Below are 13,120 nucleotides of genomic sequence, written 5' to 3' on the forward strand. Positions count from 1 at the left end.
AACTTCACATATAATAACAAACAGCCTGTAAAGAGCAAATGTAGGGGGAAAAAGCAAAGCTGGAAGGAAATGTCAAAACGCTAAAGTGAGCTGTCGGATGGGAGACCAGAGATTACTTCTGTTTTCACTTTCTCTTCCAAGTGCCCTGAAATGTGGGAAGAAGCGGCTACATACCCGAGTCTCCAAGTTGATATTAGCAGTTTTCCCATCCACTGTGACACTGAGGACAGAACCATCTTTCACACTTACACAGTCTTCTCCAAATATGTCCCTAAGGTAAACAAAGACGCCAGATTAGTGCAGATGCATTAACATGTAAGTCAAGTACCTTTTTATGTCCTGGGGGAAAAGTGATATTGAAGACGGCCCTTGTTCTGAAGTAGACTATGTCTACCTGTTCCTGAGATGTACTTAATTTAAATTTGCTTATTAATTTTATAAAATGGGTAAAATACACAGCTGTCATTAAGACTGCTTTCTTCAGGGGCACCTGGCTGGCTCAGTCGGTAGAACATGTGATTCTTGATCTCAGGGCCATGAGTTCGAGCCCCACGCTGGGCCAAGAGCTTACTTTAAAAAAACCAAAAAAAACAAAAAAAAAAACGTTGTTCAGCTGGCCTTGTGTATGCACTTCATACAAACGATCTGAACTGACAGTAACTTACTGAGAAGCCCCGTCCACGCAGGAGGAAAACAAGACACAGGGAGTCCCCACGAACAGCCGGAGGCTGTGGGGCTGGTGATGAAATCCAAGTATCGCCACTGAACGGACTCAGGCCACGCTGTCTGCTCCCCTGGATGGATTTCAAACGCCTCTTTTGAGTTAAACTCTTTTCACTGAGCATCTGCTATGTGTCGTCTTCTCGGGGATGGACGTTACTAAGACCCTGCGCCTGTCACCGAGGAGCTAGAGTTTAAGCACTAATTTCTACATCCATCCACGTCAGGTACACAGGCACCTGCCACCGGCGTCCAGGCAGTAGGCTGGGCACAGGCCGGGAAGGGCAGCCCGCAAAGCCGACAAGGCAGCCGGTCAGCCCCCGATGGGCCCTCGCTGTCCACGTGGAGGGCCGGCCAGCCTCCTGCTCTCTCAGGTAATCAATAACAGTAATCAGTTAACGGCAATCAATATGTTTGAGTAAAACTGACTGGGGAACCTAGTTACTAAGGAAAAATGCTGTATTTTAACCAGAACTATATTCAAAGGTAGGGAAAAATATTTCATGTTCATGTAATCAATTATTGGTTTGTTTAAAGAAACCAATAAACGTATTCCTATACAATCCTAAGTCCTAAGGATTTAAACAACTGGAGTTTTTATTTTATTTTTTAATTTTCTAAAGATTTTATTTATTTGACAGAGAGAGAGACAGAGATCATAAGCAGGTCGAGAGGCAGGGGGAAGCAGGCTCCCCACGGAGCAGAGAGCCTGATGCAGGGTTCGATCCCAGGACTCTGAGATCATGACCCGTGCCAAAGGGAGAGGCCTAACCCACTGAGCCACCCAGGGGGCCCTAAAGAACTAGAGTTTTTAGATTATGATCGACTTGGGAGATTAAGTGCGCTGGTATGGCACGTTCAGGAGGTCAGTGTAAGCTTTAGCTCTTTAGTCCACATTCCTGTTTGTCACAGTTCGAGGCTGTGAGTGGAAGCGTGAGGAAGACGGCTGGGGCGGTGGGTCTGGGCCGGGGCGGTGGGTCTGGGCAAGCAAGCCCTGGGAGCTGCTTTCCGGTCTGTACGACGGAGATGCTTTTCAAAATCAAAATGGCAGCAGCAAGAACATTTTTCTGAAGCCGTGTGGTAGCTTCTTCTAGCAAGGTCACCTCTGAAAGCCTGTCCATTTTTTAAAAGCTGCTAACTGGCTGCCTTAAAAGACTGTCGGTGAGGAATCTGGCAGAAAGAACAGAAATGTTAACGCCAAACCTCCAAACATACAGAGCACCTTCTTTTGTTAAGATGTCTAGTCAGGTAATTCTCAATTTAAAAAATAGAGGCAGTTAGTGAAAGTGGAAAAAAGTAGAAGCAGTCACTTATTCAATAAGAATGAGAGATACTATGTTCAAGGAACTGTGCTAGATGTGGAAATTATAAAATTAAATTCAAATCTTTTAATTTTCCTTTTCTTGGCATAATACATAGCTTAAATGGTGGTTATCCCCTATGATGCAAATCATTATTTTACCTGGGTAAAAAACCCCAAGTCAGTATTTGAAAGTTTTTTTATTTTAAGGAGGCTCCACACCCATTGTGGGGTTTGAACTCATGCCCTGATTGAGCCAGCCAGGAGCCCCCCAAAATCAGTCTTAAAGAGTACTACATATCTGGTATTTAGAAAAATACTGAGTTTAAAGGTAATTCATAGTTTGCAGACTTATTATCTGAGACGAGTCCAGAAGAAAACCACTCTTCATGCAGAACTGACACTTGAGGAAAATATATATGTAGTAATTCTTAAGGGCACAGTAACACCAGGCGAAGAGTTCAGTACTTGTCCTCAGTAAAGATGGGTGAATCGTGGTAGACTATGCCAGAAATGGCTAAGCAAGGTCACAGGTACTTGGGACTAACTAAAGTGTTTGCTGGAAGGATGCGGCTCAAACCACTTTACGGACACAGACACAGACCCCCAGAGCAGCTAAGTGACCTGCCCAAGCTTCACCGCCATCGGTGAGCCAGAACCCAGTCCCGGCCTCCCCCTACCCCCACCCTCGCCACCCCTGGGGGGCAGTCATGGGGACAGCACTTACTGCAGCATGATCTCCAGCCTCTTGCTGTAAACGTGCATTTCTAATTTTTTGGAAACCTTCTGCACCACACCTGGGGGAAAGAAAGCCACAGAGTTCAATTTCCAAATTCTTACTGAGATTCGTTCCTGAGTGGATGATCAGAACACAGACTGCTGTGGAGAAGGGAAAGCGGCCACCGTGGGATCCTTGCAGGGACAAACACGCCACCTTCCGACTGAGGCAAACCGCTGTTTTCTTCGCTTCGTCTTTTGTTCTTGTTAAATACAGAACCACAAGATGACATTTATTTTTGTAATGTTACATTTTACACTTTATTTGCAATGTTCCTCAAAACTTCTCTATCTCATTTTTGAGCGGAAGAGAACTTGTAATTCAGAATTCCCAGGGCCATGTCTGGGCTTTCCAGAGCTTCTGTCTTACCTACAACACGGTTTAACTTTTGCATTCTCCTCTATGTAACGCACCTCTAGTGATTTTAATAAGAGTACTGTTTAACACCATGCCCCAGTTAGATTACTTAGCTTCCCACCCCAAAACACAGGAAGCTGAGAGTTCAGGAAGGGGAAGTGGAGTTTCAAGTGTGCCCCCGGGACATCAGGAAGTGCCTCCCCGCCCATCACCAGCAGCAAAACTGTGCAGAACTGTCTGGCAGGTCCTCGAAAAGTGAACACTCTGTCAGCATGTGACCTAGCATCTCTACTCCCACGTGCAGACTAAAAGAACTGAAAACACGTTAACACAAAAACACGTACACGAATGCTGAGAGCAACGTTATCCATGACAGCCACATGGGAGAAACAAGCCGCGTGTCTATCAACTAAGGAAAGGAGAAACAAACCGTGGTACGTCTACACAATGGAAAATTACGTTGCCACGAAAAGGAATGAAGACCTGAGTCATGCTACAACATGGATGAAACTTGGAAGCGTTACGCAAAGTGAAAGATGCCAGTCATAAAACCCCACGTATTATGATTCCATTTTTATGGAAGGTCCAGAAGAGAGAAAGTCATAGAGAAAGTGGGAGGGAAAAAAAAGTAAGCAGATTGGTCGCTGTCTTGACTGGGGGCTTATAGCTAAAGAACACGACGTTTCTTTGTGGAGTGATGTTGAATGTTTCAGGTTGATCGCAGGGAACCTACCCTGTGGGAAAGAGCCAGGCTGTCATTTCTCCTCGATTATTCTGTTGACTACAGGTACTCTGATTGCTTTTAATTCATAATGTTTTTCCTTCTTTTTTAAAAATGCAGATCTTAGTGGCATAGGACATATCAATTTCAGGTATACAACATAATGATCTGATATCTGTATATACAGCAAAATGATCACACGCGCAGTTAACCATCCATCACAACCCACAGTGTTGCGGCAGAAAGTTTTTTTCCTTCTGTTGAAATAGTCTGAGTTTTAACTGAATATACAATGAACCAGATGCCAGCCAAGAAAGCTACATAATACAACTTCATGTTTTAATTGTAATCATTCTATTAAGTATTAAACAAGCATTTAACTGACATGTAAAATCTCATAAAATTCACTAAAAACATAAAAGTTATGAAACTACTGGAAGGAACTTTCCAAACACAGTGCTCAGGCCTGCCTGTCTGCTTATTTACCACTGATCTTTGCGACACACTCCTGAGATCCGCACGATCTCGGAAGCGGACTGCGGGAAATCAGACAGTTGCTATGCGCGCCTGCCCAGCGGGGGTGCGGGTCAGCACCCGGACGTGCTGAAAACAGGCGCAGGGCCAAACAGAAGGACGTAATGCAACCGAAGAACACAAAAGAACACATTTTGAAACTGCTTCAGCTTGGCTGTGTGTCCTTGACGAGAACAAGGGGATACGGAAATTGAAACTGGGGCTAAACACACACACAGGGACAAACACAACTTGTGTTTCCAGAGTCTGGACCCAAGTCTCGGCAGGATGAGAAAGGAAAGGGGAAAGGATGCTCGCAAAGCAGACTCGGCCCGGTCGCAGAGCGCGTCTCTCGAAGGGACCCAGCCGAGCTCCGAACGCCGCCCGATCGCATCTGAGGCTGGTGAGCCCCGTGGTCTCTGCTGTAAGCAGCCGGCTCGGCTCCGCTCGCCGGGACAGCAGCGGCAGGCGGGACACCCACATCGCCGTCTTCCCATAGGACTTTACAAGGCGGGGAGGGCTGGACTTGGCTTGTGGGCGCGGGTTGCCGACTCTGTTCTAGGAGTTCAAAGACCGAGTCTGGATGGGAGAAAGTTCGTTACACAACAAGTGTATGTGATGACCGTGCTCCACTCCCTCACATGCGGCAAGCGGAAAGGGAGTGTGTCAGCCTCGTGCTGTTTTTCATCTTCTGTAGGAGCAAGTTCTGCTTATTAAAAACCCTGTCACGTCGTCCCGCGGGTGACAGCTTTCCAGGCTCACGTAGCGTGAACACTCCTCGGGTCACTGTCTCCCCTCTTTCAAATTCATCTCGTCTGCTCTCTCTCGCCCTCTGTATCTGACCCAGCAGGAAAGACTGCGGGCTCGACCTTCCACCTAGCTCCAGAACCCAAATACTCTTGGCCAGCCCCTCGCCCGCCCCGCCACGAGCGCCCCGGGATGAAACGCCTGCCTCCTTACGAGCGCCAGCCTAATCCTTTAAAAACCTTACAACGCAACCCACTTCACTCAGACTACAAGGCCAAAGTCCTCAAAGTGGTCCATAAACCCCCGCTTCTGCCCCCGCTCCAAGCCCTACGAAGCTGCCCCAGCGCTCACTGGAGCACCAGCTCCCTGGGGGCAGCCACCTGCTGTGTCCTCTGCTGTGCCCTAAGCACCTAGAAATACCCCTGCCCAACAGAAGGTGCTTGATAACTATTTGTCAAATGAATGTTAGCTCTGCAAGCACCTCGTTACTCCAGAAGAACAGACTCTCCTTTGCTGAATACAGGACAAAGCGGGGAAGAACTAGGGAAGCCAGGGCGGCCTGCTGACTCAGCACAGTTAGCTCGGGGACCAACCCTTCTCCAACCTGCGTGCACGGAATCCCTGGGAAGTGCCCAGAGGCCAACCTTAGGAAGCCATGTCTGCACCGTTACTCTGTTTTTAAAAATGATCACTAAGGATAGAGTAGCCATCGTCAGCCGGCACAGAGCAGGGTGAGGGCGCCCTCCCCTCGCACCCGAGTACGAAGAGGCAGCCAGGCCGCTTCACAGCAGCTCCGCACTCGTGTGCTCCGCCCGGACAGACACGTCTGCTGACGTCTGTTTTCGCTTTCCAGCACAGTCGCTAAGCGGCGGCTTCGTCACGGCTGCAGGCGGCATCAGGACAACACAGCGGACGGTCCCAAGCCCAACACGCCCTGTGGTCCCTGGCCCCCCTCACGGTGTGGCACGGGTTCAGGGTGGCTAATACGTGACTCGGCCCAAAGACTCCCCAGCATCCTAACCGGCCTAGAAACACACCATTTTTGCACAGATGTCTCATTTTTCAGAAGAGTAGCCACATATCTGACAAGAATACTGACATCAGGTGTTATACCACAAGACAGACTTCCTCTTACAAAAGGGTTATCAAAACGCAACGAACAGAAAGGAGCCCGGGAGGTTAAAGCGATTCAGGTCCGAGCGATCGGGCTGAGCGGACCGCATCTGGGTCGGAGGGAAGGCCGTGCTCTCAGGGAAGCGGCGTCCATCCGGAAGGGCGCACCCCGCAGAGCTCTGGGTTTGAACCTTTTCGTGTTCTCTGCCCTCCGCTCCGTCCCTCACGGCGCCACCACTCACGGGCTGGGACAGCCGCACAAGGAAAGCCCGCCCTCCCACACACGCCCCCACCTGGCGCTCTGCCTGTTCTATTTTTATCACCTAAGAAAAATATAAAATAGTAAAATATGAAAAACCTGACAGCCGCTGTTCTGTCACATGTGTACTTTTGTGTTCAGGGGCACAGACTGTGACCCTGAGTGAGACTCGTGGAGACACACCGCTCCCTCCGCCACGCAACACGCACACAGGGGTGTCCGTTCCCCATGAGCCAATTCAACGAACACAACTCATCAGCGGTGTCCACAGGAACGTTTTCACAGTTTTACTATTCCTCAAAACAAATTCGAACGCTTACCAGCACCTCAGATGAATAATTTAGATTTGTCTACGTATTTATTCATCTCATTACGTAGATGCAGTCACAAGACGATGGATCATGGATCCAGTGAAACATTTTCTCCTCCTGCAATCAAACACTACCTATTTGTTTATTTTTTGCAATTTCACGACAGAAAACCGTTCTCTGGGGGACAAGACCTGGTACGAGGAGGAGGGTAAAGGCTGCGGGGCTTCCGCAGACTCTTCAGGGGTTACCGTCCGTCCGTGCCACTGAAGCCTTACCCTGAATTATGCATAAAATAGCACAGTTGCAAAGAATCACACACCTGTCTTCACTAGTGTCTTCTGTGACTGAAAATGATGACTTAGAAAAGGAAACATAAAGTGACTGCGAAACTGCCCTAAAGGGAGATTCCATTCTGTTCCATAGGTTTCACCAAACCCCCAGAGGACCGCACATTCTCTTACTAGACATGCTAGCTCGGTTCAGCAGTAGTTTGGAATTTCTGATTAAAGTGGTTTTGAGAGGACCATGACTAAGGAATTTTATCCTAGTGTTCAGGGCAACCAGATTTTGGGCAACAGCACAAATAAAAGACCCACGACAAGAAATAAAATGTAAGTGACATGCAGTGTTATGCACATATTGTATCTTGAAGGCTACAGGACGAGAACAAGCAGATTTCAAGTTCTAGGATTCTGTCTTCGCAGACCATGGGAGACATGAAAGAATCAACTGATCAAAATGCAACCATTCCGTACCTTTCCTTATTTTCGGGTTGGACTGGACTTCCAGTATCACGGTTGTTACTGTATCTGCATACATATCATTGGAAGGGTTTGCCAGCCACTGCAAAGCAAAAAGCAGAATTAGGAAGGCGTGAATAGGGCTGACCACAAAAGCCGTGAGTGCTCCCTGCTCATCCACGGACTGTACACATGTGACTTCCGTTTTGTGCATTTTCTCTATGAAACTAACCTGAAATTAACAACGCTGGGCTTTTCTGCGATCTGCTGAGCACAGCATGAGCACAGCCTTTGCGGCAAGGGCTTTGTGGGCATCCCCTCACCTGACCTTCAGAACACTTTCCTTTTTTAGAGGTCACGCATGAGCTAAGCCAGCAGTAACTCCGGTGCTGGGACTCAAGAGCAGATCCCTGAGCACTGGGCCTCATAAGCACACAGCAGTAGTTCTAAACACTTCCTCTGGATTCCCACACGAAGCTTAGGACCCTTTGCTCCTCCATACACCCAGGGCTCCATGACCATTTTCCTCGGGTGGGACCAGGTGAATTACTTCAGGAACAAACGCCTTCCTTAATGTGTAAGGGACCTGGGGACTCAGTCAGCTGAGGTTCCGACTCTTGATTTCAGTTCAGGTCGTGGTCTTGGGGTCGTGAGATCGAGCCCTGCACGTGGGCTCTGCACACAGGAGGGAGTCTGCTTTAAGAATTTTTCCCTTTGTCCCTCTCCCAGCTTGCACATGTGTGCTTTCTCTCTCCTTCTAAAAGAAATGGTTAAAATCTTAAAAAAAAAAAAAAATGTGTAAGAACAGAACAGTGAACCATCTGGATGGGGAAGTTACATCAGATTCTACCCCAAGGCGGAGAAACAGAGGAGGTATCTCCCTGGCTCATTTAGTCCCAGGATTCACTCTGAAAGTCCTTCTCCAAACTTAACAGGTGCCAAGTTATCAAATTCAACCATCAAATTAATCTGGTGTCTGGGTTCCAAATTCTACCAGTAGGAATTTAAAATTCTAATAGTAGAAACCATACTCAACGGTTTCTAGCCTTTGTGTATTTGGGTCACCTTACTTTTGCTTATTTAGATTTTTAAAATTCCACTCTCTAAAGAGTGCTGCATGACCAGTCTATTTGTTTCAATGTAATAGAATTTGATTTTTATCTTGGAACGTGGGCTCTTTTGATATAACTGAAGATATCCTGGGTGATCTCAGAATTAGTTGAAACTTCTCACATGAGACCTATATTCACTACATATACAAAATATTAAGCCTTAATTTAATATTAGTTTCCTTTTTTTTCTTTTCAACCAGGTTCCACACCCAGTGTGCAGCCCAACGTGGGGCTTGAACTCATGACCCTGAGATCAAAACCCGAGCCGAGCTCTAGAGTTGGATGCTCAACGAGCTGAGCCACCCAAGGTGCCCCTGATATTAGTTTCTATGTTATTGGAACTCATAGAAAATGCCCAACTGTGTCATATTTTAAACTGATTTGGGCAAGAAAAATATGTACACATACATTATATATTTTTCTGATTGAGAAGAAACAAATTTTCTCTACAATTATATGTGAAGTCTAGAAATTTTTTCCCCCTCCTAGTTAAGGTAAATAATCTTTTTTTTTTTTTTTAATTTTTTATTTACTTATTTGACAGAGAGAGAGAGAGATCACAAGTAGGCAGAGAGGCAAGCAGAGAGAGAGGGGGAAGCAGGCTCCCCACCGAGCAGAGAGCCTGACTTGGGGCTCGATCCCAGGACCCTGAGATCATGACCCGAACCGAAGGCAGAGGCTCAACCCACTGAGCCAACCAGGTGCCCCTAAGGTAAATAATCTTATCTTACTTCTAACACCACCATTCCTGGCTCCTGTATGACAGTAATATTCTTGAACACTTTCAGAGCAGGCTTTTCTTGAATTTCTAATTCTTCCACGTCACCTGAGAAAAAGATGTAACATCAAGATGTATATAATTTTCTGATAATCTTCCAGAGGCATCATTATTCCGTTTATAGACAGTTGAAATAAATTTGATATACAATAAGAAAGTTAATTTACTCATTTATGTAGCCAGATTTCAAATATCTAAGCTTTATGTGAATGTTTGTAGCAACTGAAAGATCTCAACATGTATTAAAAAAATAACAAAGCAGGATTACCTTGGACCTTTAACATTTTATCAGTCACTAACTTTGGTGACTGTCAAACATTTGCATTTATATAAGAGATTTACCCACTAGCACCTTAAATTTAATATGAGACTAGTCAGCTACTACCAACTAGTCACTTCTGCCTTCATCACTCTACAGGAATATTCTGCTATGAGGAGACTTTTCTGGTCCTCCCAGGAACCTTTTAATTAAGGGTTAATTCAGACATATTTTATTAACTTTCTGTGCTAAGACCTATAAATTCTAACAGGAGGATGTGAAGTTAAAAAAAAAAATTTTTTCTTTCTACTGGTTTATTTTATGGTGGTATTTTGCTACCTGAATTATGAAGAGCATATTAATAGAAAATGTAACTTGTTACTCAGAGTTCCTGCTTATTAGAGGGAACCCACACCCTTTGACTTAGTCACTGCCCCTCATAATGTTCACGCACAGAAGTCTCTAACTCAGAATAGTGTAGTATGAAAACAGAACAGGTTTACTGTTCTATTGGCCTTTGGCCAGTGGTCATGTGTTCTTGTAGAACCTGCTGTGTAGACTGGTACTTGATGGAACCAGGAAACTTATTTTCTGAATAAGAAATAGATGAAATTTAGCAATAGTTTACAACAGCAGATTTTAAACACACGGGGCAAAGATTATGGATGTTCTTAGAATTTTCAGTGAATCAAGGATTAAAAAGTATAACATAATTTAACAAATTTATGAGTACATTTTCAAAAATTCACCTAAAGCTGATAACATGTCCAAGCAAAGTGCGAATAAAATTTGTACAAATTCTTGGATCATTACCCAAATTAAATAACATCCTTTCCCAAATATATACCTATCTTACTCAAAAGCAGAAAACAATTTGGTGCATTTTAACAAGTATACACACCTGTCAATTTCTGTAGCTGGTAACAGAGCAAATTAAAAGGGCCGGTATAGGGAATGGCTTGGGTCTGTTTCACAGTGCTCATGGCCAAGTCAGTATAATCTGAAGAGGAAATCAGAATAAATAAACTTTAAGTAACACTACGAGTTGCACAAAATATAATCTGCAACGTACAACTTGCATGTATAGGGACGGAGGGGAGTTAAAGCAAGGTAAATCCGAACATGTTTCTCAGGAAGCGCGTGAGGTGCTCCTTAATTTGTTCCCGCCCTACATTTCCCCCCTGAACTCCCATGGCCCCCCTGCTCCCTGACTAGTTGGCTTATGCTTCAGCAGTACGACAGCAGTCTCAACTGCCTTGGAAACATCAGGTCCCTGAGGGTCTCCCGGCCAGCGCGCCAGCTGTCCTCTGCTGTCTTCTGGGCTTGGCCACTTCCGACAATCCTTCACTGTGAGGTGCAAGTGTTGCCTGGTCTGCAAAACCTTTCCCGACTCTTCTAGGCCGGTTCTCTCCTCGTATACTTAGGCACCTCTCTGTGTCACTCATCAGCACGGTGCCCAGCTCTGGACAAGAATGCTTCTCTCATGAGGCAGCTTTCCAGGGGCTGGAGCTGGGCTTTGTAACGCATCTCCGGTCCTCCAGCAGCCGGCACCCTCCAGCACCCATGGCTCGGAGGAGGCCTGCTCTCACTGCTAGAGAGGGGAACAAGGTATACCCCACCGCGGCATGTGCCAAAGCTGACGGCTGGCCCAGCTCACAGAGGACTACCTAAATGCTGCTGTTCCTTGTCCTTCCACAGGCCTGGTCCAATGGTGGAGGAGCAGGAGGTCTAAATTTCATCTGGGCCCAGAATTTCAGCAAGGTAGTTATCAAACCATTCTGAACACCTACGACCTCCATAGGAGACGGAAGAAAAGAACAGCAGCAATTCTAGGAACAGAAAGGCGACCACTTTCTGGAAGGTGGGAGGTGCAGAGAGGTGAATCCGAGGAGATATACGGGAAGACAGACCGTGGGGCCGGCGGGGAGAGCCTCCGTCAGCTGGCTGCCAGCAAGCGAGAGAGGAGCAGAGCACAAAATCGGAACTTTTAGAAGTCTGCTCCACGGAGGGATGTTGCTCTAGAGGCTAGGCAGGGAGTGGAACCCTTGCTGGGACAGTGTAGTCTCAGGACCCTTAGGGTGACAGAAAGACCAGGGTCGTCTGAGGGTGGCAGAGCCCCCAGGTGTTGGAGCAGGGACGCTGGCTGTAGAGGTGGAGCCGAGGGGGGCTCTCAGCTCGGGGTTGCCATAAACCACCATCCGAGGCACACTCGGGCCACTACTCTTCAAGCGGGGACCCCACAAGCGGCAGATCCGGAGAGACCCACCTTCCTCCTCCAGGAGGAGCAGCATAGCATGGGAACACGGCAGGAATCTGCTGGGTTTGGAGACTCCAAAGGGGGCCGAGCGCCAGAGACAGAAACGCTTGGTCACAGGCCGGGTGAGCTCGGAGCGCGGCCGGAGACCAGAGAGACGGGAGGGACTGACTGCTTTTCTCTGAGGGCGCAGTGAGGAGTAGGGCCCCGAGCTCTCAGCTCTGGGGCTCTGGGACAGAGATTGGGAGGCTGCCCATTCCCCGCCTCCAAAGCTGTACAGAAAGGTAAAAGCATTTAGGGAACAAAAGCTCGGGAGAGGAAACTTGAGCAGATTGCTTAGCCTGGCCCCTGGCAAGGGCAGGGCAATTCTGCCTTGGGCAGAGGCACTGGAGAATCACGGCAACAGGCCCCTCCCCCAGAAGATCAGCGAGAGCACCCAGCCAAGACCATGTTCACCGATCAATGAGAACCACAGAACTCCAGAGGGAGGGGAATACAGCACAGAGAATTCATGGGTTTCCCCCATGATTCTTTAGTCTTCCAAAGTTGAATTTTTTCTTTATTATTTTCTTTCTCTATTTTTTTCTGAATTTTTCTTATCAATTGATACTTCTTATCAATTCCTTTTTAAAAATCTTTTCTAATTTTCATTTTTACAGTCAGATTCTATCATTTCATTTTCTTTAACCTTAGTTTTTATATGTGTGTTTTTCTTTCTTTAAAATTTTGGGATGTAGTTTCTTCTAACAGACCGAAATACACCCTAAATCTAGTGCATGGCTTTGTTCTATTCACCTGACTGATCACATTCTCTCCTTTCTTTCAATTTTTCTGTTTAGTTTTAAATTTTTCTTCTTTCTTTTTTCTTATCCTTTCATAAAGCACTCACACTTTATTAGCACTGTATGCATAAAACGGAGCACAGTTATTTAACCTAATGCCATATGTACTGCAAAAGTAATGGCCCCCAGCATTTACACAGGCACACAACATAGAGGCCCAGCAAGCAATGTGGAAGTCTAGGTCTTAAGAATCAAAATGGACATGTGGGGAGTCCACAGTTACTTCAGAAAATAAAAGTACAACGACTCCATTGTGAAAGGTGGAAAACAGGCTTGTCAAGGGTCAGTAGGAGCGGTTAACCTTGGAGGTGAACGT

At 46.4% G+C, this 13,120-nt stretch overlaps 1 protein-coding gene across 1 annotated transcript in view; it reads right to left on the reverse strand.

Annotated features, from left to right (window-relative positions):
- Positions 1-13,120, reverse strand: part of CPSF3 (cleavage and polyadenylation specific factor 3) — a 45,350-nt gene that overhangs the window by 2,192 nt on the left and 30,038 nt on the right. The window contains exons 13-17 of the mRNA XM_059132694.1: positions 10,610-10,708; positions 9,403-9,497; positions 7,575-7,662; positions 2,748-2,817; positions 175-271 (exon numbers count right to left, since the gene is read on the reverse strand). Coding sequence (XP_058988677.1) covers positions 175-271; positions 2,748-2,817; positions 7,575-7,662; positions 9,403-9,497; positions 10,610-10,708 — 449 coding nt within the window. The remainder of the gene's footprint in view (positions 1-174; positions 272-2,747; positions 2,818-7,574; positions 7,663-9,402; positions 9,498-10,609; positions 10,709-13,120) is intronic.

Source organism: Mustela lutreola, chromosome 9 (assembly GCF_030435805.1).
Source record: "Mustela lutreola isolate mMusLut2 chromosome 9, mMusLut2.pri, whole genome shotgun sequence".
Lineage (NCBI taxonomy): Eukaryota > Metazoa > Chordata > Mammalia > Carnivora > Mustelidae > Mustela > Mustela lutreola.